At 52.9% G+C, this 23,558-nt stretch overlaps 1 protein-coding gene across 4 annotated transcripts in view; it reads left to right on the forward strand.

Annotated features, from left to right (window-relative positions):
• SEPTIN12 (septin 12) overlaps positions 1 to 23,558 on the forward strand; it is a 71,440-nt gene that overhangs the window by 32,572 nt on the left and 15,310 nt on the right. The window contains exons 1-2 of one of the 4 annotated variants that reach the window (XM_074965567.1): positions 381 to 489; positions 16,606 to 16,800. In XM_074965567.1, coding sequence (XP_074821668.1) covers positions 16,635 to 16,800 — 166 coding nt within the window. In that variant the 5' untranslated portion in view covers positions 381 to 489; positions 16,606 to 16,634. Of the gene's footprint in view, positions 1 to 380; positions 490 to 5,832; positions 5,986 to 7,987; positions 8,133 to 16,605; positions 16,801 to 23,558 lie in introns of those variants that run through there. The other 3 variants (XM_074965568.1, XM_074965566.1, XM_074965565.1) reach the window with 3 other exon arrangements.

Below are 23,558 nucleotides of genomic sequence, written 5' to 3' on the forward strand. Positions count from 1 at the left end.
TTTCTCGCACCCACACCCACACATGCGTGCGTGCTTTTAATGATCCCATTGCTGCAGCTGCAGGACTCCTGCATTTTTACTTCTCAGTCAATCCCGCAAGTTTTTGAACACCCTTACACGTTTGCAAGGTGGTGTCTCCCTTCCCCTGTGCGTGGTTGTTTTGTCACATTGGTGGTGGCGGGTGCTTGGATGCAGCAGAGGTACTGGAGAGGGAGAGAGAGGAGTCCCCTGTGGCACTTGCCGTACAAAGGGTTGCACGCGGGCCCTGGGTGGGACTGTTGTGCTTGCAGCTTCTTGGGACTTGGCAGTATCCCTTTAAGAGAGGCCAATGTGACTTCACTGCTTCTTAGCAACCGTTGCATCACCTGTGCTTTGGTCCCGCCCCGGCACCATCTCCAGTCTCCCTGAGTTCAGTTAGTACCAGCTGGGCCCGAGGTTCCATGGCTGTTTGGGCAAGGAAAGAGTGCCACGCTTGGCTTGTGACATAACGTAAGAGAGCTGGGGGTGGGGAGCAGCCGTCTGGTCCTGGGAGCGAGTGTGGGGAAGGCGGGCTTGGGGGAGACAGGGGCAGGGACACACATCCCTGTGGGGGAGAGGGGAGTGAGAGGGGGCATGGGCACCCCTCCCAGCTGGGGGCAGAGGGGCTCAGGGGGAGAGAGGGGTTCGGGGGGACAGATAGGCAGGGAGACAATTCCCCCAGGTAGGATAGAGGGGCACTCTGAAGGATAATCTGCCCTGGTGTGATTGAGGGGTTCTCAGGGGATTAGAGACGAGTTGCCCCTCCCCAGGCTGGGACGAGGGGACCCCGGAGACCACCCGTCCCCTCCCCCTGGGGCCCTGCAGGGGTTCCCATTCAGCTGCTGGTGTTTGGAGCCGGCCTCACCCCAATACTCCATTTGAACAGTGATTAACCACCTTTGGGACTGAGCAAAGGGTGGGGGTTTTCCCATCCCCATGCCCGCCTCCTCTAAGGTCACAGCCCAGAGGAGTGTGCTGCTCTCCCCTGCTGATGGGCTCAGGTGTCTCCCTGCTGACTCACTGCAGCAGAGGAGTTGTGTCCCACACCCGGGACCCCAGCAGACTGAAGGGGCTAATTAAGCCCCTTACTGGGGTGGTGCGTTCAGAAAGGATCCGTGACCTTTAGCTCCGCCATCCCCTCCTCCTCATGCTCTAGGCGAGACTGGGAGCTGCTCTTTGTCTGGATTCTCCCCCTCCCTCCCTTATTGCTGACACCTGTAAGAGTTTGGGGCTGGGTTGTTTTGTTGCCAGCAGTGATCGGCTGTTGGGGGCAAAGGGTGTTGTGGCATGCACAGGCGCTGCAATCTGCGAGCTCCTTGGGTGAGCTGCTCCATGGGTATGAGCGAGTGGGAACGGTTGGGCTCAGTGTCTTTCCCCCTTCATCATCCCCCCCCGCATCCTTTGCCCTCTCCCAGTCTTTTCCCCACCTCTGATTTCTCTGCCCTTCTCTCGTCACCCCCCTCCCTGACTTTCTCTCCTTGTGACCATTTAGTCCATCCCAGGACTCGGAAATATGTGCGGTGGTGCTGGGCAGTGGAATAGGTGGGAAGTCTAGGAGAACCACCCGGGGTATAAAGTAGGGCTGTCAAGCGATTAAAAAAAGTAATTGCGATTAATCGCACTGTTAAACAATAATAGAATACCATTTATTTAAATATTTTTTATGTTTTCTACATTTTCAAATATATTGATTTCAATTACAACACAGAATACAAAGTGTACAGTGCTCACTTTATATTTATTTTTGATTACAAGTGTTTGCACTGTAAAAAGACAAATTGTATTAGGTGAATTGAAAAATACTATCTCTTTATCATGAAAGTTGAACGTCCAAATATAGGACTAGGTACAAAAATACTGCATTCAAAAATAAAACAATGTAAAATTTTAGAGCTTGCAAGTCCACTCAGTCCTACTTCTTGTTCAGCCAATTGCTCAGACAAACAAGTTTGTTTGCATTTATGGGAGATACTGCTGCCTGCTTCTTGTTTACAGTGTCACCAGAAAGTGAGAACAGGTGTTCTCATGGCACTGTTGTAGCCGGCCTTGCAAGATATTTATGTGCCAGATGTGCATGCTTCAGCCACCATTCCAGGGGACATGCGTCCATGTTGATGACGGCTTCTGCTCGAAAACCATCCAAAGCAGTGAGGACTGACGCACGTTTGTTTTCATTATCTGAGTCAGATGCCACCAACAGAGGTATCTGTTGGTGGTTTGGGTTCTGTAATTTCCACATCAGAGTGTTGCTCTTTTAAGACTTCAGAAAGCATGCTCCCTACCTTGTCCCTCTCAGATTTTGAAAGGCACTTCAGATTCTTAAATCTTGGGTAGAGTGCTGTAGCTCTCTTTAGAAATCTCACACTGGTACCTTCTTTGCGTTTTGTGAAATCTGCAGTGAAAGTGTTCTTAAAATGAACAACATGTGCTGGGTCATCATCCGAGAGTGCTATAACATGAAATATATGGCAAAATGCAGGAAAACAGAGCAAGGGACATACAATTCTCCGCCAAGGAGTTCAGTCACAAATGTAATTAACACATTATTTTTTTAACGTCACCATGGAACCATGTCCTCTGGAATGGTGGCCAAAGCATAAAGAGGCATATCAATGTTTAGCATATCTGACACGCAAATACCTTGCAATGCCGGCTACAACAGTGCCATGCGAACGCCTGTTCTCACTTTCTGGTGACATTGTAAATAAGAAGAGGGCAGAATTATCTCCTTTAAATGTAAACAAATTTGTTTGTCTTGGCGATTGGCTGAACAAGAATCATCGAATCATAGAATATCAGGGTTGGAAGGGACCTCAGGAGGTCATCTAGTCCAACCCCCTGCCCAAAGCAGGACCAATCCCCAATCAAATCATCCCAGCCAAGGCTCTGTCAAGCCTGACCTTAAAAACTTCCAAGGAAGGAGATTCTACCACCTCCCTAGGTAACGCATTCCAGTGTTTCACCACCCTCCTAGTGAAAAAGTTTTTCCTAATATCCAACCTAAACCTCCCCCACTGCAACTTGAGACCATTACTCCTTGTCCTGTCCTCTTCTACCACTGAGAATAGTCTAGAACCATCCTCTCTGGAACCACCTCTCAGGTAGTTGAAAGCAGCTATCAAATCCCCCCTCATTCTTCTCTTCTGCAGACTAAACAATCCCAGTTCCCTCAGCCTCTCCTCATAAGTCATGTGTTCCAGACCCCTAATCATTTTTGTTGCCCTTCGCTGGACTCTCTCCAATTTATCCACATCCTTCTTGTAGTGTGGGGCCCAAAACTGGACACAATACTCCAGATGAGGCCTCACCAATGTCGAATAGAGGGGAACGATCACGTCCCTCGATCTGCTGGCTATGCCCCTACTTATACATCCCAAAATGCCATTGGCCTTCTTGGCAACAAGGGCACACTGCTGACTCAGTGAAGTAGGACTGAGTGGACTTGTAGCCTCTGAAGTTTTACTTTGTTGTGTTTTTGAGTGCAGTTATATAACAAAAAAAATCTACATTTGTAAGTTGCACTTTCAGGACAAAGAGATTGCACTACAGTACTTGCATGAGGTGAATTGAAAAATACTATTTCTTCTGTGTATCGTTTTTACAGGACAAATATTTGTAATCAAAATATACATTTTTGATTTCAATTATAACACAGCATACAAGATATATATGAAAATGTAGAAAAAATCCAAAATATTTAATAAATTTCAATTGGTAGTCTCTTGTTTAACAATGCAATTAAAACTGAAATTAATCGTGATTAATTTTTTTAATCGCGATTAATTTTTTTTAGTTAATCGTGTGAGTTAACTGCTATTAATCGATAGCCCTAGTATAAAGACTCCCCTTGGTGTTCCTTCCAGGTTCCATCGTCCTTGTACCAACAGGGTCACTACTCCTCTGCCCTCATTCCTTCCCCATCTGGCTCCTGGGGTGGTTGACTCTGGCTGCTGTATTGATGGAGCGGGAGTGGGTAGGGGAGTGCGGTTTAGACAGTCCCGGTCTCCTTCAGTGTTGTCACAGCTGGTAGCAGTTACTGCCTGAGGGCACTGGTGTTGAAACTTCCTTCCTGGAAAGGCCACCTTATCCTATCAAGAAGACAGAGGGCACAGGCTTGCTGGATGTATCCTGCATGCACGTGGATGTGTGTGAAATATTCACAACAGCATTCCATTTGGCTTCCAGTTTGTGAAAATGGCCAGATGATCAGTAACCCAGTCCTAATTTTGAGGGAAATCCCTCTTTCTCTGAGCGACAGTGGGAAAGTTTCCCCCACTCAACCATTGCCTTGGCTTCATCTTTGAATGTCAGCATTAGAAATTACACTTGCCCAAAGATTGCCATCTGCATCGAAATACGGTGTCTTTGCACGTGTTGGTGCAAAATCCCCTTCCCTCCCTCCTGTTCATGGCCATTATGTGAACAGTGACACAGCCTCTGGCAGTGCAGAGACGGAACTTCTCGCACAACACTACTCCGTCCACACACGCTGAGGCTACCCACTGGCCGTGCTCTACAGCCTGCTACCTTTAGCTTGTTTGCTGTCATACTGCATACATGGCTGTCCCTGTAGCCAGTCAGAGACCAGTGTCTTGCACTGCACCTCTGCTCTTACTGCTTTTCCAAGTCTAATGAGGGAAAAAGCGCCTGAATCTACAGGAGGGGGGTGGGTGAGGACTGGGAGATTGGGGGAAAAAGCGCCTGAATCTACAGGAGGGGGGCAGGTGAGGACTGGGAGATTGGGGCACCTGCAATCCAGGGTAAATACCCATCAGCATGATGCCTGTCTGAAGTGCTCTGCAATGAGCTTCACCTGCTTTGTGTCCCAGGGCTGTAATGTTTGCTTGGAGCTGTGAGAAAGTGGAGAACTGGAAGCCTTGAGCAAACAGGCCCTTGGCGGAGTGGAATTCCCCTCCTCATGGCCGGGTCTCTCAGCACCCATGGCACAATGGTAGGAATGCAGCCCGTTCCTCTGTTGCGCCTTCCATGCCAGGAGACGCCAGAGGGTGGCTGAACTTGCCTGCCACTCGTTCGCCAGCTCCCCGCCCCCCATCCCCAGCGCTGCCTCTCTTTCTTTAAACCTTTTCCTTGCTCTTTTCTTTCCTTGCCCCTCCCATAAGGCCCTTCTGCATGCTCCCTCCCTTTGCCGCTGCTCACGAAGATGTGTGGCAGGGTCCAAAGTGGGGTGAGCTGAGGTTTAGAGGTTCAGAGGCAGGATGGTGTGGGTTGCAGCTGCAGGGTTTCTGCGGGCGGGGGGGTTAGTGGCTTATCGTTGGCTGAAAAAGTCATCGCGTCCGAGCCCAGCCAGGCAAATGTCATGCTATAAACACATTCTGCAGAAAGCTTCCTGCGCGGAGACCAAACCCGGGCTCTCCCTGCTGTTGTGTGGGAAGGAAAGGGCCTCAGAAGTCTGACAGAGCAGCTGGGAGAGGCCTAGTGTCCGCCTAGGAGAGGACTTTCCGTCTGCAGAGTGTGCCATCTTCCCCTGGGAGCTGATCCTGAAGAGCTCAGCAGCCTGTTTTCAAACGCAGCTGCCGTGGCACGTCGGCGTGCCAAGCTCCAAGTCAGGTTCTTTGGGCTGGAGAAGAGGCTCCTGGTGGGATGATCTCAGAAGCACCTCGGTTGGACGCAGGATTGGTGCTGGTCTCTCGCCCTGCCCTGCCTAGCCGTATCCTTGCACCCCTCGCTGCCCTGCCGCTTCCACCGTTCTCCAGCCCACGTTGGAACCCCTCCTGGTGCCAGTGACGTTCCCCTCCACCCTCGGCTCTCGTTCCCATGACAACGAGCTCAGTACAGCTCAGCACTCTTGATAGGAAGCCGAAACCACCAAGCAGGAAGCGCAGCATCGGTTTTGCCACCACCCGCTCTGGCCTGAGCGTCACACACATGAGAAGCGGACGGCTCTGCCCCTGGAGCAGCCCACGCGTGCACAGGGGGCTGGAGAGACGGCCCTGCTCTGCCTAGGAGGTAACTGTCCTCTCCCTCTTTTTAACCCCGCTGCCTCGGGGGGGGGGTCGGGGTGGAGGCGGTTGTGGACCACGTGAAACTGGGCTTACGAATAAGTGCATTGGGCTCCCCCCTGAGGCCTCTGCGGGGCTCTGGGGGTTTGGCCCATCTCTGTTTGTGGCATTTCTCCCTCGTGCGGTGGCAAGCTGAAAATGTGGTCTAGGCTACCCCAGCCAAGAAGGCTCTGAGGCATGAAGCCCAGTCAGTGAAGAGACCCATTGACTGCGGGTTGCTGCTCGCTGCCTGCAGCCCTGGCTGGCGTGTACAGTGTGATTTCAGTGTGGTCTGAGATCCCTGTAGGACTGTATAGGTAATTCAGGCCTGTTGTTACCTAGCGGTGAACCCGTGCCCTTCGTTCTCCTCTGGGGTCTGGGTAGTTACCAGATCCATCTGCTCTCCACTGTGGTCATGCAGCCAGTTGTGCCTTACTGGGTCTGCACAGGTGCAGTGCATCTTACCTGGCATGGTACTTCCTGGCACATGCAATGTCCAGGTGCAATGAGCCTGCCACGCAGCTGGGGGAGACGGTGTACCCAGGTGCAGTTTGCCTGCTGCACTGCCAGGCGCATAGAGATGCGGCACACCCATCACGCAGTCTGTCCTACCATACTCCATACACCCAGGTGCAACGTGCTCCTGGATGAAGCAGGTGTGTCCTAACATTGCATTCGCTCCAGTGAAACGTGGCAGCCATTGGCAGAGCAACAGGGCAAGTGGCATTCTAGAACTGTCTGGAGGTAGTCGGGGTGGTGGAGGACCAGCGGTGACGGGTTAAACAACTGCTGCTTTGGGGTGAAGGTGGCACTTGTTGGGGTTTCCTGTTTCCTCAAGTCACTAGAGAGCAGCTCGGCCTTTGATTCTCCAAGTTCCCGCAGCCGGGTCAGCCCAGCTGTGTGCTGTTCTCTGACGGGGCTGGGGGACTCTCTGGCAGGTGTGATTTCCTTGTTCTTACCTCTTTCACAGTGTCACTTCTCTGGTGTGTCCTCGTCAGTCGCATGTCCTGCTCATGCCCTGTATTTCCGGGATGTGGCTGGGATTGGGGAGTGGTTGGTTGCACAGAAGGTTCATGCTGTTGGAACCAACTGCAAATAGAGGTCCTTAACATCAGCTGCTGGGCACATGCTCCCCTCCCCATGCCGCCACCACCAGCCCTACCAGCACAGGGGGGAGGCTGGGATAAAGGCAGCTTGCTGCGTGTTTGGGGGTGGGAGAAGTGCTGCTGGCTGCCGGCTGCTCCGGGGATGCTAACAGTGAGCCATCAGAGTCGTGCACCCTTATTAAAAGGGATCAGAGATCTTGGGCTGGTGCAGGGGGAGCTGATGCAGCAGGGAAGGGGCAGAGCAGGACTCTGACTTTCCCCAGTGGCCCCACGCGGGACCCTGGAGCCGAAGCATCCGAAGCAGGTGAGGAGCTGAGCCTCAGCTAGTCAGCCGTCGAAGTGCCCTGCAGCCTGAGCTCCGCAGTAGGAGACCGACGTGGTCCACGGGCTTCTTTGTTGTGGCACCAAAACTACAAGGCAGCACAGGGGCTGTTTTCTAGTCCAAAGCTCACCTGTTGACATCCTGTATCAGAGAGCATTGGAGGCCACAGAGACTGCATTTCCCCTTGGGAGGAAGGGGGTGGCTGGAAACTTGTGCTCTGCATGGACAGACCAGGCTTGCCTCCCTGTGAGCAGTCATGCCAGGAGCAGGCCCTCGCTGGAGTGGCTGTGACCAACAATACTGGACAGCTCTTCTCTAAGCCCAGCCGCGCTGCTGCTCCCAGCCAGGCCGGCTCACGACACTGAGCATGCTCGGGCAGTTGGGCAAACTTCTTGAATGGGTTTGTTGCTGAAGGAGGGAATCCCGGGTGGGGGGGGGGGGAGGAGGGGAGGATTATTACCATGCAGGTCATGTGTGACAGCCTTGATCCCTGTGGGGGAGCTGGCAGAGGGGAGGGGACCGTACTGTGTACTGACAGACCAGATTGGGAGCCCCGCTGCACTCCCAAACCCGCAGGAGAGGGACTGTCCATGCTCCACACACTGCCCATGGAGCTGGGGAGCGGAGAGCGCCCTGCACTGGCTGCCTTGTAGCCCTGGGCTGGGGATCTCGGCACCTCACAGACAGGTAGGACTCAGACAGTGGAAATGTTGGGGGAGGAACTATGGAGGTGGTAGACAAAGAGCTCAGGGAGGAGGAAAGATGCTGAATCTTCTCTCCGCGCTGCTCACCAGCCCCTTTGTCTCTGTCTCCAAGCAGGCAGGGGTCCTGGCCCCATCCCTGCTGGGGACGAGGGGCAGCCCTGCTCCATGGGGTGATGGGCTCTAATGGACAGCCCTTGAATAGCTCTGGAGCCGTGATCTCCCGCATGCTGCTACCCTTGGAGTCACAGCTGGGAGACGGGTCCAGTGGGGGAGAGGGGCGGTCTGAAGCTCAGCTTGTAGAGGGGATTACGTTGTGGAAATTTCTGTGCCCCTGTGTGCATACCCAAACAGGTGCCTATGCGGGGTGTGCATTGTGCACAGGTGGCTGATTACAGGCTGGGGATGCTCCCCTGGCAGGCCTTGGAACCGTAGAGCAGCCTAGCAGGGGCACTGCTCTTCTTAGCCCCATGCTGCCTGCCATCTGGTGTCTCCAGTGTCCTCTCGGGGCTGTCAGGTCTCTGAATCCCGTGATTGGTGTCAAGGTACAGGGAACGTGTCTGCTCACTCCTGCTGCAGCATGGTTCCCAGCCTCCCCCAGGACCTGGGACACTGGCCTTTCTCCCTTTGGAGATGCTCATTTAAGATGGCTCCACACCTCGGTTCTTATTGCTCTGAATGCCCATCTGTCCTTCTACTGCCTTAAGATCCATGGGGTGGGGGGGGGAGGCAGAACAAGTCCCGCCTGATCTGCAGGTGCGAGCAGGTGAGCAGGAGCATCCTGTAGCCTCCCTACAGCCACCTGGCATCCTAGTAATCTAGCCTGCTCCTGGAGACTATGCATTGAGATGGATGCTTTGAATTTTGGTGTATGGGTCTTAAGATGAGAAGGGGGCAACATGTTTAGGTAGAGCAAGAAACCCAGACCCTGGGCTGGAATTCCCACCTGGACTGATGACCTGTGCTGGTCTGCCATACTGGTACTATGGAGCCACCAGGCATTGTAGGCTGGCCTGGTCCTTATTGTCCTTAACCCAAAACTCAGCAACCCTTTAGGTAGCCCCTCTAGCAGCACTGTTTGGCTGAGATCAGAGTATTGGGTGAGTGGCGGCTGGGGCTGGCGTGAGACCCCCCAGAAAGGGAGCTGGGCACTCATGGGCGTGAGAGACCAGCAGGTTGCCTGGGTGCGGGTTGGGATGGATGGATTATTTCGTTATTTGTGCTTCTTATCCATGATGGTGAGTGAGGGGCCGTGCTGGGCGCTGGTCTGCATGGAGAGGGTTGGGCAGGACAGTTGTGGGACTGGTGGTTGCTTATGATAGACATTGTTACCTGCCCTGGGGGTTCTTATTCAGGCCCCTAGCTGCCACCCCCCAGTGAGCACCTTTGGGCAGCGGAGAAGGCTGAACAAGGCTGCTGTGCACTGGCATATGGAAGACCCAAGGGAATAGTTGGTGTGATGGCTTGTGCCCCTCACTGCTGTAGCGTGCAGGGGAGGGGAGACAGGAAGAAACCATCACACTTGTCAGTGCAAGAGGTGTAAATCAAAGGCAAGACGTTTGGACTCAATTCCTTTGGGGTATCAATTCCCAGGAGTGCAAGGTGCTAGCGAGCAAAGCTCTGGTTCGCTGTTCGGGCTGTTGAATGCTGAGTTGCTGGCTAGCACAGTTAATGCCATCCTTGATTTGATAAAGGATGAGGCCCCGTCTTTGTGTGCATAATCAAGATGACCCTGCAGACGCCTCGTTGGGATGGTAGTCTCTGGCTGGCTACTATGGTAGTGATTAAATAGCCAAGGGCTAGCAGTGCTAGATGATTGTAATGTCTAGGTAGATGACAATCCGGGCATGGTTCAGATTTCCGTGACTGCCAGGACAGCAATTGGACTGCTTTGAGTGGCTGTCAGCTCCCTTGAAAGACTGTCTGTGTTGGGTCTGGTTTTGAATTGGGAGCGCATGTTGGAGGAGGCATTGATGCTACCCTCCGGCCTGGACCATCCGTGGTCTCTTAGTTTTGAGGTTGGGGCACACCACTCCTTACAAAGCCAATGGCCTGTTTTGATGGCCCACCTTGAGAGGTTGAGGACACCATTGAGGGCACCAGACACCACAGATAAGGCTGTTCAGTCAGGCCTCTCTGTTGATGGTTTAGGATTTCATCATCTGTCTTTCATCCCTCCCGTCGTTGCTCCAGTGGCCCTGAAATACCCTCTGTGCTGGCCTTGCCCTCACAGTCACCATGGTTTACTGAGGACCTGGAAGAGGGGAGACAGCTAGCACGCTGGTGGCAGCGGTCCTGCGCTAAGTCCAATGGAACATGTGCCCTATGGCTGTACAGGAAGCCATGGCTTCTTCACTTCCATCATAGCAGCCACACAACTGTCCCGAGGGGCAGACAGCTTTGGCGAATCCTTGCTGCGTCCACTGGGTTACCCGACCGAGTTTTCCCACCAAGAAAAATTTTGCAGAGAAATGTGTTTGATTCCAGCTGTCTACGCCGTGGAAACAGCGCTGTGCGTTGAGGGAAGTAAAAGTGCATCGTCTTCTGCCGCGGGTGTCGCTCACTGAGGTGGCGAAAGTGCCAGCATTACAAGTCGTGAGCTGGAGCCTTGTCCTTCCTGCCGGTGAAGGCTCGCAGGGAAGTACGGGATCCACTGTGGGTCAAGGCTGTCAATAAGTGCCCGTAGCTCTTAAGGAATCGATGATGAGGGCCATGCTCAAGAAACCAACTTTTGACACTGACAATCTGACTGACTACTGACCTATGGCACGTCTCCTATGTTTAGACAAGGAGATGTGTGCGCTGGGGCAACTCTGGTGGCTTCTTGGTATCTCAGACTTGCTAGCCTCAGTTAATCAAGGTATGGGATTGGAACTGTACCAGCTGAATTCATTGATGATGTCCTCCTAGCGATGGAGGATAACAAGTTGACTGTGCCAGTTCTCTCAGACTTGTTGTCAGCCTTTGATGCCATTCATAATGAGGTTTTTGCTGACATACTTGCAGACCTGGGGGAGAGGATCCATCATTACCTTTCAGAATAGCAGTGGGAAGTCATTCCTCTGCCCAAGGCGTTCTCTTGTGAGGGATCCTGGTGACCAACGTTGTCACTGCTTCTGCTCCATGTGTATATGAGGCTGCTGGGAGAGTTAATGAACAGGCCTTGGATTGCTGTTGACCCCTAGCTCTGCATCTCTCACCTCTGACCTGAGCAGAAGAATGAAATACCCAATGGCTAGATGAGCTTTTCTTAGAGCTTTTCTAAATACAGAAATTGTTCTGACTTAAACTAAAATTGTGATGATACACTGAGTTAGTTAAATGTACAGGTGCAAGCTAACCCAATGTAAACCAGGTGTAGACTAACATGAGTGTCCACACACAATGAGGTACCCATTGAAAGTAGCGCCTAGTAGTTAAACCAAAGCAACCCTTCTGTAGGCCAGGCCTTTGATGAGGGCTTACCAGCTGTGACGCAGTCCAGAGAAGAGAAGGCTGGCTTGAGTGAGGGACCGTGTCTGTCAAACAGGTGCCTGAGTTTCGCGCGGTGTTAGATCCTGGGCCCCTCCTGGATGTGCCTTTGGCCAACAGTTCTGGTATTTTCCTCTGCACCTGGTGAAGTGAATGCGACCTCTTGTCTCTGAAGCAGGGTCTTTGCCACTAGTATCCACACCCTTGTCACCTTGAGGCTAGACTGCTGTGCACCCCAAGACCATCCAGAACCTGAAGTTAGTGCAGAATCCCACAGCCTGCTCCATACTTTCATTAAATCAGTGCTCTGGGAGGTGTACCGGCTTCCAGGTGGGATTCAAGGCATTGGGTTTAACCTCGGAAGCGCTATATGGTCTCGGACCTGGAAACCACGCCATGATGTACTGCCACAGTTGAGATCTGCTGTGGTGCTTGAACACTGCCAGTATAAACGAGGGAGCTACCAACAGGATGTTGTCCAAGAGGTGTCCTCAGATTTGGAATCTGCTCCTTCGATCTGCCAGAGCAAGCCCATCTTTGTTTTGGGAGGGCATGGGCTGAGGTTTGGAGAGGCTTCATGGCTGCATATGTCTGGCCAGCATTTGTACTGTGCGGCTTGACTTGTGGTAGGCACCCAGAATGTAGGCTGAGATTCAAAGGTCTTAATTCTCTGGCAGGTGAGTGTTCCCAGCACAAAGTGCCATCCATGATGCTGGGTTAAGTGCTCTTGTTGGCACAAGTTTCCACAGTATGCATCCGATGAAGTGAGCTGTAGCTCACGAAAGCTCATGCTCAAATAAATTGGTTAGTCTCTAAGGTGCCACAAGTACTCCTTTTCTTCTTGTTGGCACAGGGGCTGACTGGCCCAGAGTTGAGGCCCATCAATGAGATGGTGGGGGGGAAGCGTGCACTGCTTTTGCCCATGCTGTGTCTTTTCTGAAGGTTATAGACAGGTTCAGAGCTGTTAATTTAGCCTGTTCCATGGAGCTCCCAATGCTCCATGCCAACTTCTTAGAAGTTTGGTGACTCCTGTGCATATGTTTCCCTTCCCCACATGCCAGTCCTCTGGTTTCAGTATGACTCTGAAATCCAGTGCAAAGAGCTTTTCACGCAGCATTTGCATCTGAGCCTGAACCGAGCTGTTTAAAAAATCCTGACCCTGCCTCAGTGTGAAATCTCTCCTGACTCCTGCACCAGAGCGCCTGGGCTAAGTTTGCAAGCTTCTCGGCGTCCCCTAAGCCCCTAGCCAGATCTTGCGAGCTTGTCACTACTCAAGAAGCATGTGTTGATGAACTCTGAGCCATTGTCCCAGCCTTGGCTGTGTCTGAGAGGTTGCCAGGGCAGCTGGAAAGAGGTGCTTCTCTCTCCCCATCCCCTCTTTCTCCCAGTGTGTACAACCCATCATCTGGGAGGGAGCCAGATCCCACGCTACATCTGGATAACAGTGCAAAGGCTCAGGAGTAAAACTGCAAACGCCGCTCAGTCAGCCCCATCCCTTTCCCCCTCTGCTGCAGCAAACAGCAAAAACTGTGCAAAATAACTGGGGCCACCGCTGTCCTGTGACATGATCCCTTTGCTGCATGGTCAGTAATCATGCCACATTTGTGCGAAGGCTGTTACTCTCTCACCCTATTCTGTATCTGACCCATGCATCATTGTAGATAGAAGGGAGTGAGAAGCACAAGCTGCATCTAAGGGCCACCAAGAAGATAGTCCAAAACAGGAGGCACAGGGCTCCAGGGGGCAGGAGAGCACCCAGGTATTATGTGTCCCAGTAATTATCCTTGAGACTCTCCTAGTGGCTCTGGGCGTGAGTGTCAGTCATCTGTGCTGTGCACCAACAAGGAAATATCCTGCCAAAGCGATCTGGTTATTGGTCAGGCAGAGGCTGGCCCAGAAGGCGTTCAGCAGTCTTGCCTCATGCCTGTCTCTGGTGACTTGTAAAAATCTCAGGTCCAGAGCTGGAGACTTGAGCGCTCAGGCGTCCTGTCTCCAGGGTACCTTGTGACCTCACCTGCCACCTACAGGAGGAGGCTGCAGCACGAGGGTTTCTTGGCGTATGGGCGGGATCTGGGTCCTTTTGTGCTCTCTCTCTCTGCCAGGCAGTATTTGTAGAATAAAATGTTCACTTGCTATGGCCTGGCATCCTGGGTATAAATTAAAGCTGGGGGGTGTCTTCTAATTCAGCAAAGGCAGGGACTGTCTCTTTGAGTGTGCGAAGTGGGGAGGGGAAGGATGGGCCCGGGGTTAGGGTGCTAGCCCAGCAGTTGGCAGACGGGATTCAATTTTGTGTTCTGCCACAGGCTCCCTGTGTGACCTCGGTCAAGTCCCTTGGCCTCTCTGTGAAAGTTTCCCCATCTGTCGAATGGGGATAATAGCAGTGCCCTATTACCTACACAGGGTAATACATTAACGATTGTGTGGGGCTCAGATACTATGGTGAGGGGGGCATATTAGTGCCTTTGGTAGTCAGACACAGCACCAAGCAAAATGTGAGTGTATTGGAGGCTTCTCAGTACTACTGTAATACAAGTAATATAAGCTCCTCCTCAATCCAGTGGTGACACGTTGTAAAGGTTAATTTGCTTTGCTAGGCGCATTCCTGTGTGCCATTGATGGGAAACCTTTACTGGTCCTGCCACCAACCGTCACCGCCCTTCTGCTGGTCACAGAGCCATAGGGGTCTGAGATTGAGCCAGGGTGGGGGAGGTGTGCTCTCTAGTCCGTCATCTGGCACCAGAGGAACTAGATGCTGCCTACGTTTCTGTGTGGACTTGACGGTAGTGTCTGGGATATTCGCCCTCCCGCTTTGTGTGCGTCACCATGGCACTTCCATGGGACTCTCCGTTATCCTTCATGTGGCTGGAATCCTCAATCTGCGAACCCAGCTGTGGCTGTGTGGCCAGCTGGCCATGTGCCCTGGCAGGGTGAACTCATTCAGACCCTGACTTCCTTGTGTTTGTACAGCACCAAGCGCAGCAGGGCTCCAAGCTTGGTTGGCAGCCCCTACATGCTACCATAAGGCATGTAATAAATGAGTCAGGTTGTGCTTGCTACCTGGTAGCAACGGCCAGGCCCCGGTGAGAATACCAGTCTCCCATGTCAATGTCGGGGCAATCTGTGCTGGGATCCTCAGCCCCCTTCCACCCGTTAACCCAGTCTGCTCCCCGCGCAGTAGCCAGTCGGGTTGCACTGCTGACACCCCGTTATCGCCGAGTTGCAAAGTGGGTACCTGTGGCTTTTGCACCCCCTAGAGAATCTGCCCTTGAGAAACTGCTGCTGCACACAGTGGGCTGGGCTGCTTGCATGCACTGTGGAGGCCTGTCAGGGTAATAGCACCAAATCCCAGCCCTGCCCACGGGTTGGAACAATCGGGTACCATGCGCCCAGGCACTTTGGGGTGCAGCCTGTGGTGGGACCGTTGGAACTAGACTGAGCACAGCCCTAGTATGTCACAGCGGGTAGGATGGTCGAGGTGCCGCGCACAACGGAAAGGGTTTACGACAGGGCGTATTTTGGGCCCCTTTGTGGGGGTGGTGACAGAAACAGAGCCTCGTGATTTAAGGCAGTTCTCACTCCAAGCCTCAGCCCCCAACCTCTAGATTTACCTGCTAACCCCCTGCTGTTAGCTCCAGATATGTAAATACATGCTGGCCTCCAGAGACTGTCTCCAACCAGCCAGGCCCTGCAGAAAGCGTAAACGGGACCGGGGGAGTTTCACTTCCTCAGCCATTTTTGCAAAATGAATGTTTTCAGACTCCTGAGCTGCAAGCTGGAGCAAGGCCTGACCCGGGGCAGTCTCTGAGCCTCTGCACTTACAGGGCGCTTTGTGATGCCCCGTTGGTTCTAGCGTGCCAGTGGCAGGGCACGGTGTGTGGAACTGGGAGGATCCTGCCAGACACTGCTGCCCTTCCTGTTTCTTTAGCTGGGGCTGAGCTCAGGTGGATTCCGTGCAGGCGAGAGACTGACAGAGCAAACACACAGGCTGCAGTCAGACCTGTGCTCCCTTCCGGGTGGGTATCTCCTGGAAGCCTTCTGCAGTTTTGGCCTTCTCTTCAGAGGCCTCTTTGCTGTCCTGTGGGATCCCAGATGGTGCAGCACAGCCTCCCTGCTCTGCCATCCTCTCCTTTCCTCTTGGAAGCATGGTAGATGGGGGCCAGCTGTACAGCTCCTGGAGGACAGACTGGGAAACTAGCTGCAAAGCTGCAGAGGGGTCCAGGTCATGAGCTCATCAAGAGAGGTGCCCATGGAATTCCCTTCTCCAGTGGTGCTAGACCAGGGTGAATTTCACAACCCAGGCCAGGAGAATGGCTGTGACTTTGAGCTCCCCATACAGTCTGGAAGCCTGATGGCTTTCTTTATTTAGGGAACTGAAATATATTTGCAGCTGAGCATGCTCTAGAACAGTGGTTCTCAACCTTTCCAGACTACTGTACCCCTGAAGCCTGAGCCCGGGGCTAAAGCATGTAACTTAGCTTTGCGGGGCCCCTCGTGGTGTGGGGCCCAGGGCAATTGCCCTGCATGCCACCCCCTAATGCCAGCCCTGCACTTGCAACCCCCTAAACCCATCCTATGACCCTCCCCCAGGTTGAGAAACACTGATCTAGATGAGTTGAGTCCCCCCGGAAGACCTGCCTACCCCCAGGGATACGTGTGCCCCTGGGTGAGAAGCACTGCTCTAGAATCCTTATTAACAAATTTATTTTTGGGCACAGGGGTTGGCTCTAATGATTTTTAGGTTTCAGAGTAACAGCCGTGTTAGTCTGTATTCGTAAAAAGAAAAAAGAAAAGGAGTACTTGTGGCACCTTAGAGACTAACCAGTTTATTTGAGCATGAGCTTTCGTGAGCTACAGCTCACTTCATCGGATGCATAGCATATCCTATGATTTTTAGATTATTCCTAACCTCAACGCATTTGTGTGTTTTTGTTTGTATCACTTGGTGAAGCCGCCAAGTATCTAACTCAGGAATCTCCTTCCCCTACCAGGGAGTAGCCCGGAGCCAGGGTGTATCAGCATGGAGGGGCAGCCCGTCCAGCCAGTGCCCGAGGAGACGCCCCACAATGCTAACCCGGCCAACGTGGGGCTGGAGCTCTTTGGCTACGTGGGCATCGAGGCGGTGCTGGATCAGATGAGGATCAAGACCATGAAAACAGGCTTCGAATTCAACCTCATGGTTGTAGGTGAGCGCTGGGTTTAACTCCCATGGTGAACTGCTCCCCCTCTCCCTGGGCTTTGCAGAGGGATGCTGATGGGGGCGCTGTGGTGGGGAAACCCGCACTGCTGGAGTCCCAGCTGGTCCTGTCACCTGGCCAGGATCTAACACCATTGCTGTGCTCTGTGAACATGAACCATGGCTCTGTTCTCACCTTGGTCACAGCAGGCCCCTGGCAGAGGGAGGGAGGCACAGGCAGCTGACAGGCATTCCTGGCCTGTGTCACATGGTGCCATGCAGCTCCCAGCTTAGGGCAGCAGTTCTGATGATCCTGCAAAGCTGGCAAAGGGCAGAGAGGATGCCTGGGATGTGGTGTTAACACCTTCTCGGTAAATAAAGGGCCCTGTCCCAGCTCAGGTGCTTCCTCCTGGAGTGAAGGCTGCAGCTTTGCGTGTGGTGGGGTGTGCATTCTTCTCTCTCTGCTGGGAGATGTGTATGTCCCTCGCGCCCGCTGTCTGTGGGGGTCATCCTCTCTGCTGTCTCCCTCTTTCAGCTGCTGGGATGTTGCGTGCTAGTTACCCTCTCCCTCTGCATCCATCACAGCATGACATCCTCTGTCCCTTTCCACCTAGCAGGGACGCTTCCTACTAGTTCCTACCCCAGTCCAGGACTTCAGGGTTCCCAGAGCCTTTTCTGGACTCACTAGGCTGATAAAAACACCCAGCACTGTGCCAGGCCCTGCTCAGCTGTTGTCTCATTGTCAGCTGAGCCATGTTCATGTGGTCTTATTTCAGCTTGCATCAATATTGGAAGGGGAGCAAAGGCGTAGGAGAGGAATGATCAGTTTCTTCAGAGATGCAGAGAAATTGGAGCTCAAGGGGCTGGGAGGGGAGAGGAACCTAGACATGGCGCTGGGGTCATGGTAACCAGGTTGCAGCAGCCTTCCCAGGACAGCAAGTTGTATTTGCAACTTGTTTCCTTAATACTGAGGTGGGGTTGGGGTGCTGGGCAGGAGTGGGGGAGGGGAGAGAGGGAGGGCTTGAGTAAGGGAAGATGTCTATCTCGAGAGGAAAACCCCAATGTGGAATGCTCGCTTTCACTCAGCCTGCCCCCTGCTTCCTTAAAGCCCGGCTCGCAGACAGAGAACCGAGAAGAAACAAGCTGGGATTGCCAAGTTACTGTCTCGGCTCGGATAGTCACGAATGTGCACGTGGTGCTCCGAACCGAATGCCCAGCTCCAGGGAGAATGGCCATTTTGCATGCACGGCCTGTTCAGACTGGTCCGGGGAACTGCCCGGCCCGCTGGCAATGGCGCAGTGTGCGGGGAGGCCAATGAACTTGGGGCCAGTAATGTGGTGGTGTCAGAATGAAAGACGTAGCTGAAATCCTGCTGCCTAAATTCAAACCCAGCGCGAGCACCGACGGCTTGGCCTGGCTGGCTCTGGTATTTCAGGGTTTGCTCTCTGCCTATGACAGGCCATGAAAAAGGGAAGCGAGAGTGGGCAGAGTGAAAGCAAATACACAGCGTGGGGAAGATGGCAGAGGGGTGGTCTGATCGGATCTGTCCCATTTCCTGGATTATGAACTCTGGGGGGTTGTGCAACACCTAGCCCAGAAGGCCCTGATCTGGCCTGGGACCTTTGGGTCCGAGTGCAATGCAAATTAATAGCTTTTGGGAGCTTCTGGCCCAGAGCTTCTGCACTACAATGATTTCAGCCTAGCTTTGACTTAACTTGCTGTAGCTCCATTGATTTCAGAGGAGACAGTGAGTCACTGTCGCTTTACCCCGGCTGAGGATCTTGCCCTCTATGAAGAGAACCCTGGGTGTGCTCCGCAGCTGGAAAAAACATGTCAAGAAAGAATCAGCCGGGGGAAGGGCTGGGATTGGTTAGATAACAAAAGTGTGTGCGCACAGCGGGGTGGGGGAGAAGGGCTGGGAACCTGAGCTACCTCTGGGAACCCAAAAAACAGTTCAAAGAGTTCTCAAAGCTACGAAATTCCATGCGGATTTCTTCTCCGGGAGAGAAGGGCACTTGTATGGAATTCCTGTGGTGCCTGCGTACTCGGAGAGAGATTGCCAGGGGCCAGAGGGGAAGCCAGAAGCATTCACATATCATGGGCTTAAACCAAGGTCAGCGGGCTGCACTTTCCAAGGAGGCGTCTGGATGAAATGGAGCCGGGGATGAGCAGGCTGGGAGCCAGAACAGCTCTCTCTGAGTGGGGCGGAGGGAGTGTTACAGCTCTGCAATGGATCCTAATAACCGGGGGAGTGTGACCATCTGGCTAGAGAGATAGTGAGGCTGGAAATGAGAAGGAAGGGCTGTGAACAGAGCAAGCAATGGGAGAGTCAGATCCCAGGATGGGCCCTGAGACACTGCATCAAGGATGGCTGTAGAAAGTCCAGCTACAGGCTAACTGCAGCCGACACTGCTTGTCTTTAATCCAAAGCTGAGGTCTATAGAGAGTACTGGTCTGAGCGGGCATTGCTTCCTCAACCCACCTAGATGCACTGTATGCTAATCGGGAGTCTGGGCAGGCCACGCCTCTGGAGTAAAGATGAGGTGACTGCAACATGCTGTCATGGGAATGAGGCGCAGCCCTCACGCTCCCTGCAAGGTGTCAGTTTGCCCCTCAGCTGGCCGAAGGTTGACTCTGACTTTAGGTGGAAGGACTAAAAGGCTTCCCCCTGCCAGGCGCTGAGCATCCTTCCTTCCCCTACCATCAGCGAGAGCATCCGGCACAAGGCTGTGGTAATGTCAGGCCCAGACGATAGACTATTAATACTTAATATCTGTATTGTGCTAGCACTCAAAGGGCCCAGATTGGCCCTGTTGTGCTTGGCGCTAGATTTGAGGACTTGGGATAGACACACTCTGGCTTTTCTCTGCATGACCTGTAACAGGGAGAGGCAGAGTGGAAACAGGTCAGCCCCACGTGCCAAAATCATGAGTCAGGCCTCGAAAATCATGAGATTTCAAAATAATACATTTAGGGAGAGTATTTGCCATCTGGCTTTTGAGTCTTTAGGGGTCACTTTTGCAAGCTTTTCTCTGCCGCCCTGAGGTCTAGGAACTTAGTGTTTAATGACAGCTGGGATTCCCATGTGATCCCATGGCTCCAGGAGCTGGAGCTTTAAGAAAAATGAGACTTGTGATAAAATCATGTGTGTTGGCAACACAGGGCCATGGCTGTTGATTTTTGAGACCTGGGAGGAGGCAGAGGCAGTGACCGTAATCCACAGATGTGTGTACTCAGCACCCGAGTGAGACCAGTCAAGGGCCTGATCATTAGGATTCAGCAGAGCCGGTTTTGGACGAATGTGGGGAAATGCAGAGTGAAATACAACTAGATAAAGCAGCAGAATGGGGAGCACGGAGATGAGGCCAGAGAATTGTGTTCAGATACATTCTGTCAGTCCATGGTATGGAACTGCTTTAAGCTTCTAGAGTTCGGCACATGGAACAGTTGTTTGACAGCTTGTGAAATCTGTATTTAAAGGGGAAAGAACATTAAAATGACCATACTTTAAAAACTAAACCTCTTCACTCTGTTACTATTAACACCTTAGATGATTCTAAGGGCAGCAATTGACAAACCCCTATTTATTCTTCATGTAGTTTCCTTCTTGCGTTCTACTCACCTCTGGCAATTGAACGAATCCCTTTCACTCTCAGGCAGTGGGGAATGCAACGGGATGCTGCAGTATCTCTATAAGGCATGTTTAAATCCACCCTAGCGTTTAATGAAAATGCAACAACCACGAAGCAGTTCAGTTTTATATCACCTTGTGTTTACAAAACCTAAACGTTGACCTGAGTGGCCCTTAAATTAACAGGTCCAGATCCCCAGCCGGTGTAAATCCGCAGAGCTCCGTTGACTTTAGTGAAGCCACATTAGCTTAAATCATCTGCTGAGCTGGCCTGAAATATCTATTTTCATTGGAGTTAGAGTTTTGAAAATCTGTTCTTTTAATTTAAAACAACCTCTATTGGTGGGCTACAGTTAGTCAAATTCATCTAACTTTAAACTTACCATCAGTCCTCTTGGCTCTTTCATCTCTGCACCATATTTCACTGATTGTTTTCCTCCAATGGCACAGTTTTGGACCAGCTCCAGCCTCCAGATCCAAACTTCCCCAAAGCTCTGAGGCATTTGGATCTGGAGTCTTGCTTTGCCCACTTTGCTGCCAACCCTTTGCAGTGCTTCATTTCCATTCCCACCCCCAACATACTTAGAATCTTTTCTCTTTGGCCCCGGCTTGGCACTGTACCTCACCAAATCTTTATGGAGCTTTTTCTAAAGCCTTGGGTATGTGCTCTGTCCAGCAATAAATACTCCCAGATCAAGAGAAACAAGCCAACATGGAGATGTCAGAAAGTAATCCAGGGGAAGAAAGATGGCTCTGTGGAGCATAAACTATCAGCTAGAGAGGAGGACGGGGAAGATTACAGGATAATGGTTTTAAAAGAGCTAAGCAATGATAAGAAAAGCAAAGAGAACCAAACCCAAGGGAGTCAGATAAATCACTAAGGATTCCTCCACGCACTGGAGGAGCCAAGAGGCAGGTGAAGGAGACAGTGATAGCTTCAGGAGAATTTAACAGGCAATTTACTTTTTAGCAAAAGAGCTGGGCCCTTATGCGGTGACCTCGGCCGGGCAGAGGAGAGCCTGCCGGGCAGGAAGAGTGAGAGAGAGACATGCTGCCATAGGATCTCTGCATCCCAGTCACTGGAGGGGATAATATTGCTGGGCTTCATTTGATACTCTGGAGGGGGCGGGGAAGGGGGCCCACCGAGCCCACCTCGGCATCGAATCCCATGCATCCCAGAGACCCCCCTCTGCAGGCCTGGGCCATGTTCCCCTCAGTGGGGAGGGGAGGGCGGAAGCAGATGCAGAGGGCAGATCCCGAAGGAGCTGGAGAGAGAGTGCAATCGGAGCAGTGAATGGAAAGGGGGTGGGGCTCCTCGCCAGAGGAGAGGCAGGTTTGCACTCTCCCCCACATCAAACGGCCCCTGCTCTTAGCTCCCCGCCCCCGGTCTGAGGGGCCCCAGGGCTACTGGAGGTGCCAGAAGAGGGAGCAATCTGCCCTCTCTCCCAGCGAGAGAGCCACCCCCGGCCTCTAACCACGAGGGCTCTGTGGCCCGCAGCTGAATGGCGAGCCAGAGTGCATCTGCTAGCATGCCCTGGCTTGCCCAGGAGGGCAGCAGCATCAGGGCCCAGCAGGGCATGTAGAGGGACCCAGGAGGCCAGGCCAAGCCAGCCAATTGCAAATGGGAACATTCAAGCTAAGGGCTTCCAGCTGTGTGCCGGGGCTCTGCACATCTGCTTCTCATCAGCCCAGGGAATTTTTCATATGGACAAATTTGACATTTTGATTTAAAAGGGAGAGGGAGGGAGATTGGAGCTGCCTGGGACAGCGAGAGGAAACCCCCTCCTGCAAGATAAACCCTACCACGAGAGAGCATGTGCTGAACTAGCAGGCGGCCGGGGGGCGAGGGGGAAGATCTCTATCACCAGGCCCCATGGCTGTCCCATGACCATAGAGCTACTGCATAGCAAGGCTGACTCCATGCCTGCTTCTCCTTGCTCAGTTGCCTGTGACCGCTGCCTCCCCCTCGCAAAGGAAGGGGCATTTTCAAGTGAACTGCAGCTGGCCAGCTTCCAGCCCTGAGTATCTGCAGTCCCCCCAAACCTACTCTAATAAAACAAGCACCTCCAAGTTCCTGGGCACTGCAGAGTGCTGGAATCTTTAATTTAAACACTTTTGATGATGCCCAGAGCTGGAGAGCATGGGTGGGTTCCCTCTCTGCCTATTTGCATCTGACTGGGGGCCTCCTGTCAGCCCCAAGCTTTCTGGGATGCTCCCAAAGGGCTGTTCCACTCTTTCCTCCTCATTGTATCTGTTTTTTGTTGGTTGTTTCTAACTCCTTCCTCTGAAACATCAGAGATGGCTACGGGTGGTGTGGTGAGTTTGGCAGTCAGATTGGCAGTGACCTTGGGGGATTTTTGCCTTCCCCTGCAAAAGACAAAAGACAGGTTACTTGCCAGGAGTATCTGGGTCTAGCTCACTCAATCAATTCCCTGCCATTGCCTCAGGGGCCTCAGGCACTGCGCCTCAGTCCCTTTTGTTCTCTGCCTGTGACACACTGTCGTTTAGCCTCCCGAGGGTCAGAGTGCCTTGGCCTGATTCCAGTAGTTGGGTTTTGCGGGTGGGTGCTGGAGGTTGGTGGTGGCCTGTGGTAGCCAGGAGGTCAAGCAAGGTGATCTGGTGGCCCCTTCTGGCCTTGGACTCTGTGGCTACACTGGTTTCGTTAAAGTGGTGTCACCTGCCTGTATGGGTGCAGTTATTGGATAAAGGTGCTTACACCAGTGTGGCTGTTCCCCACCAGGAAGGGAATAAGCTCTACAGGTATAAGGCTCCTCTTCTCACTGCATGCACACTAGTGGTCGTTCTGGCATAAAATCAACAGCTGTGTGGGGAGCAGGCTCCAGGCCCTGCCCCTCTCAGTGGCTTGCCTCTCCACCTGGGAGAACTCTGCCATCCCTCTCCCATCTCTGGCTCCCTCTCTCCACAGAAGCCAGTGGAGAGCCCTATATCGCAGCTGCCCCTCCTGCCTGCCAATCCGCCCTCCCCCTGTCAGGGCCACACTAGCCTTCTCCCTGCCCAGCTCTGCTGCTGCTGCCCTTTCATTGCTGGGAGGCTCAGCACAGCGGGGGAAGCTGAGGCCCGTGTGCTCTGGTGCTGCCAGTGCGCACCGAAGCAATTTCACTGCAGGCCCTGCCGCA

The sequence above is a fragment of the Natator depressus genome, chromosome 10, assembly GCF_965152275.1.
Source record: "Natator depressus isolate rNatDep1 chromosome 10, rNatDep2.hap1, whole genome shotgun sequence".
Taxonomy (NCBI): domain Eukaryota; kingdom Metazoa; phylum Chordata; order Testudines; family Cheloniidae; genus Natator; species Natator depressus.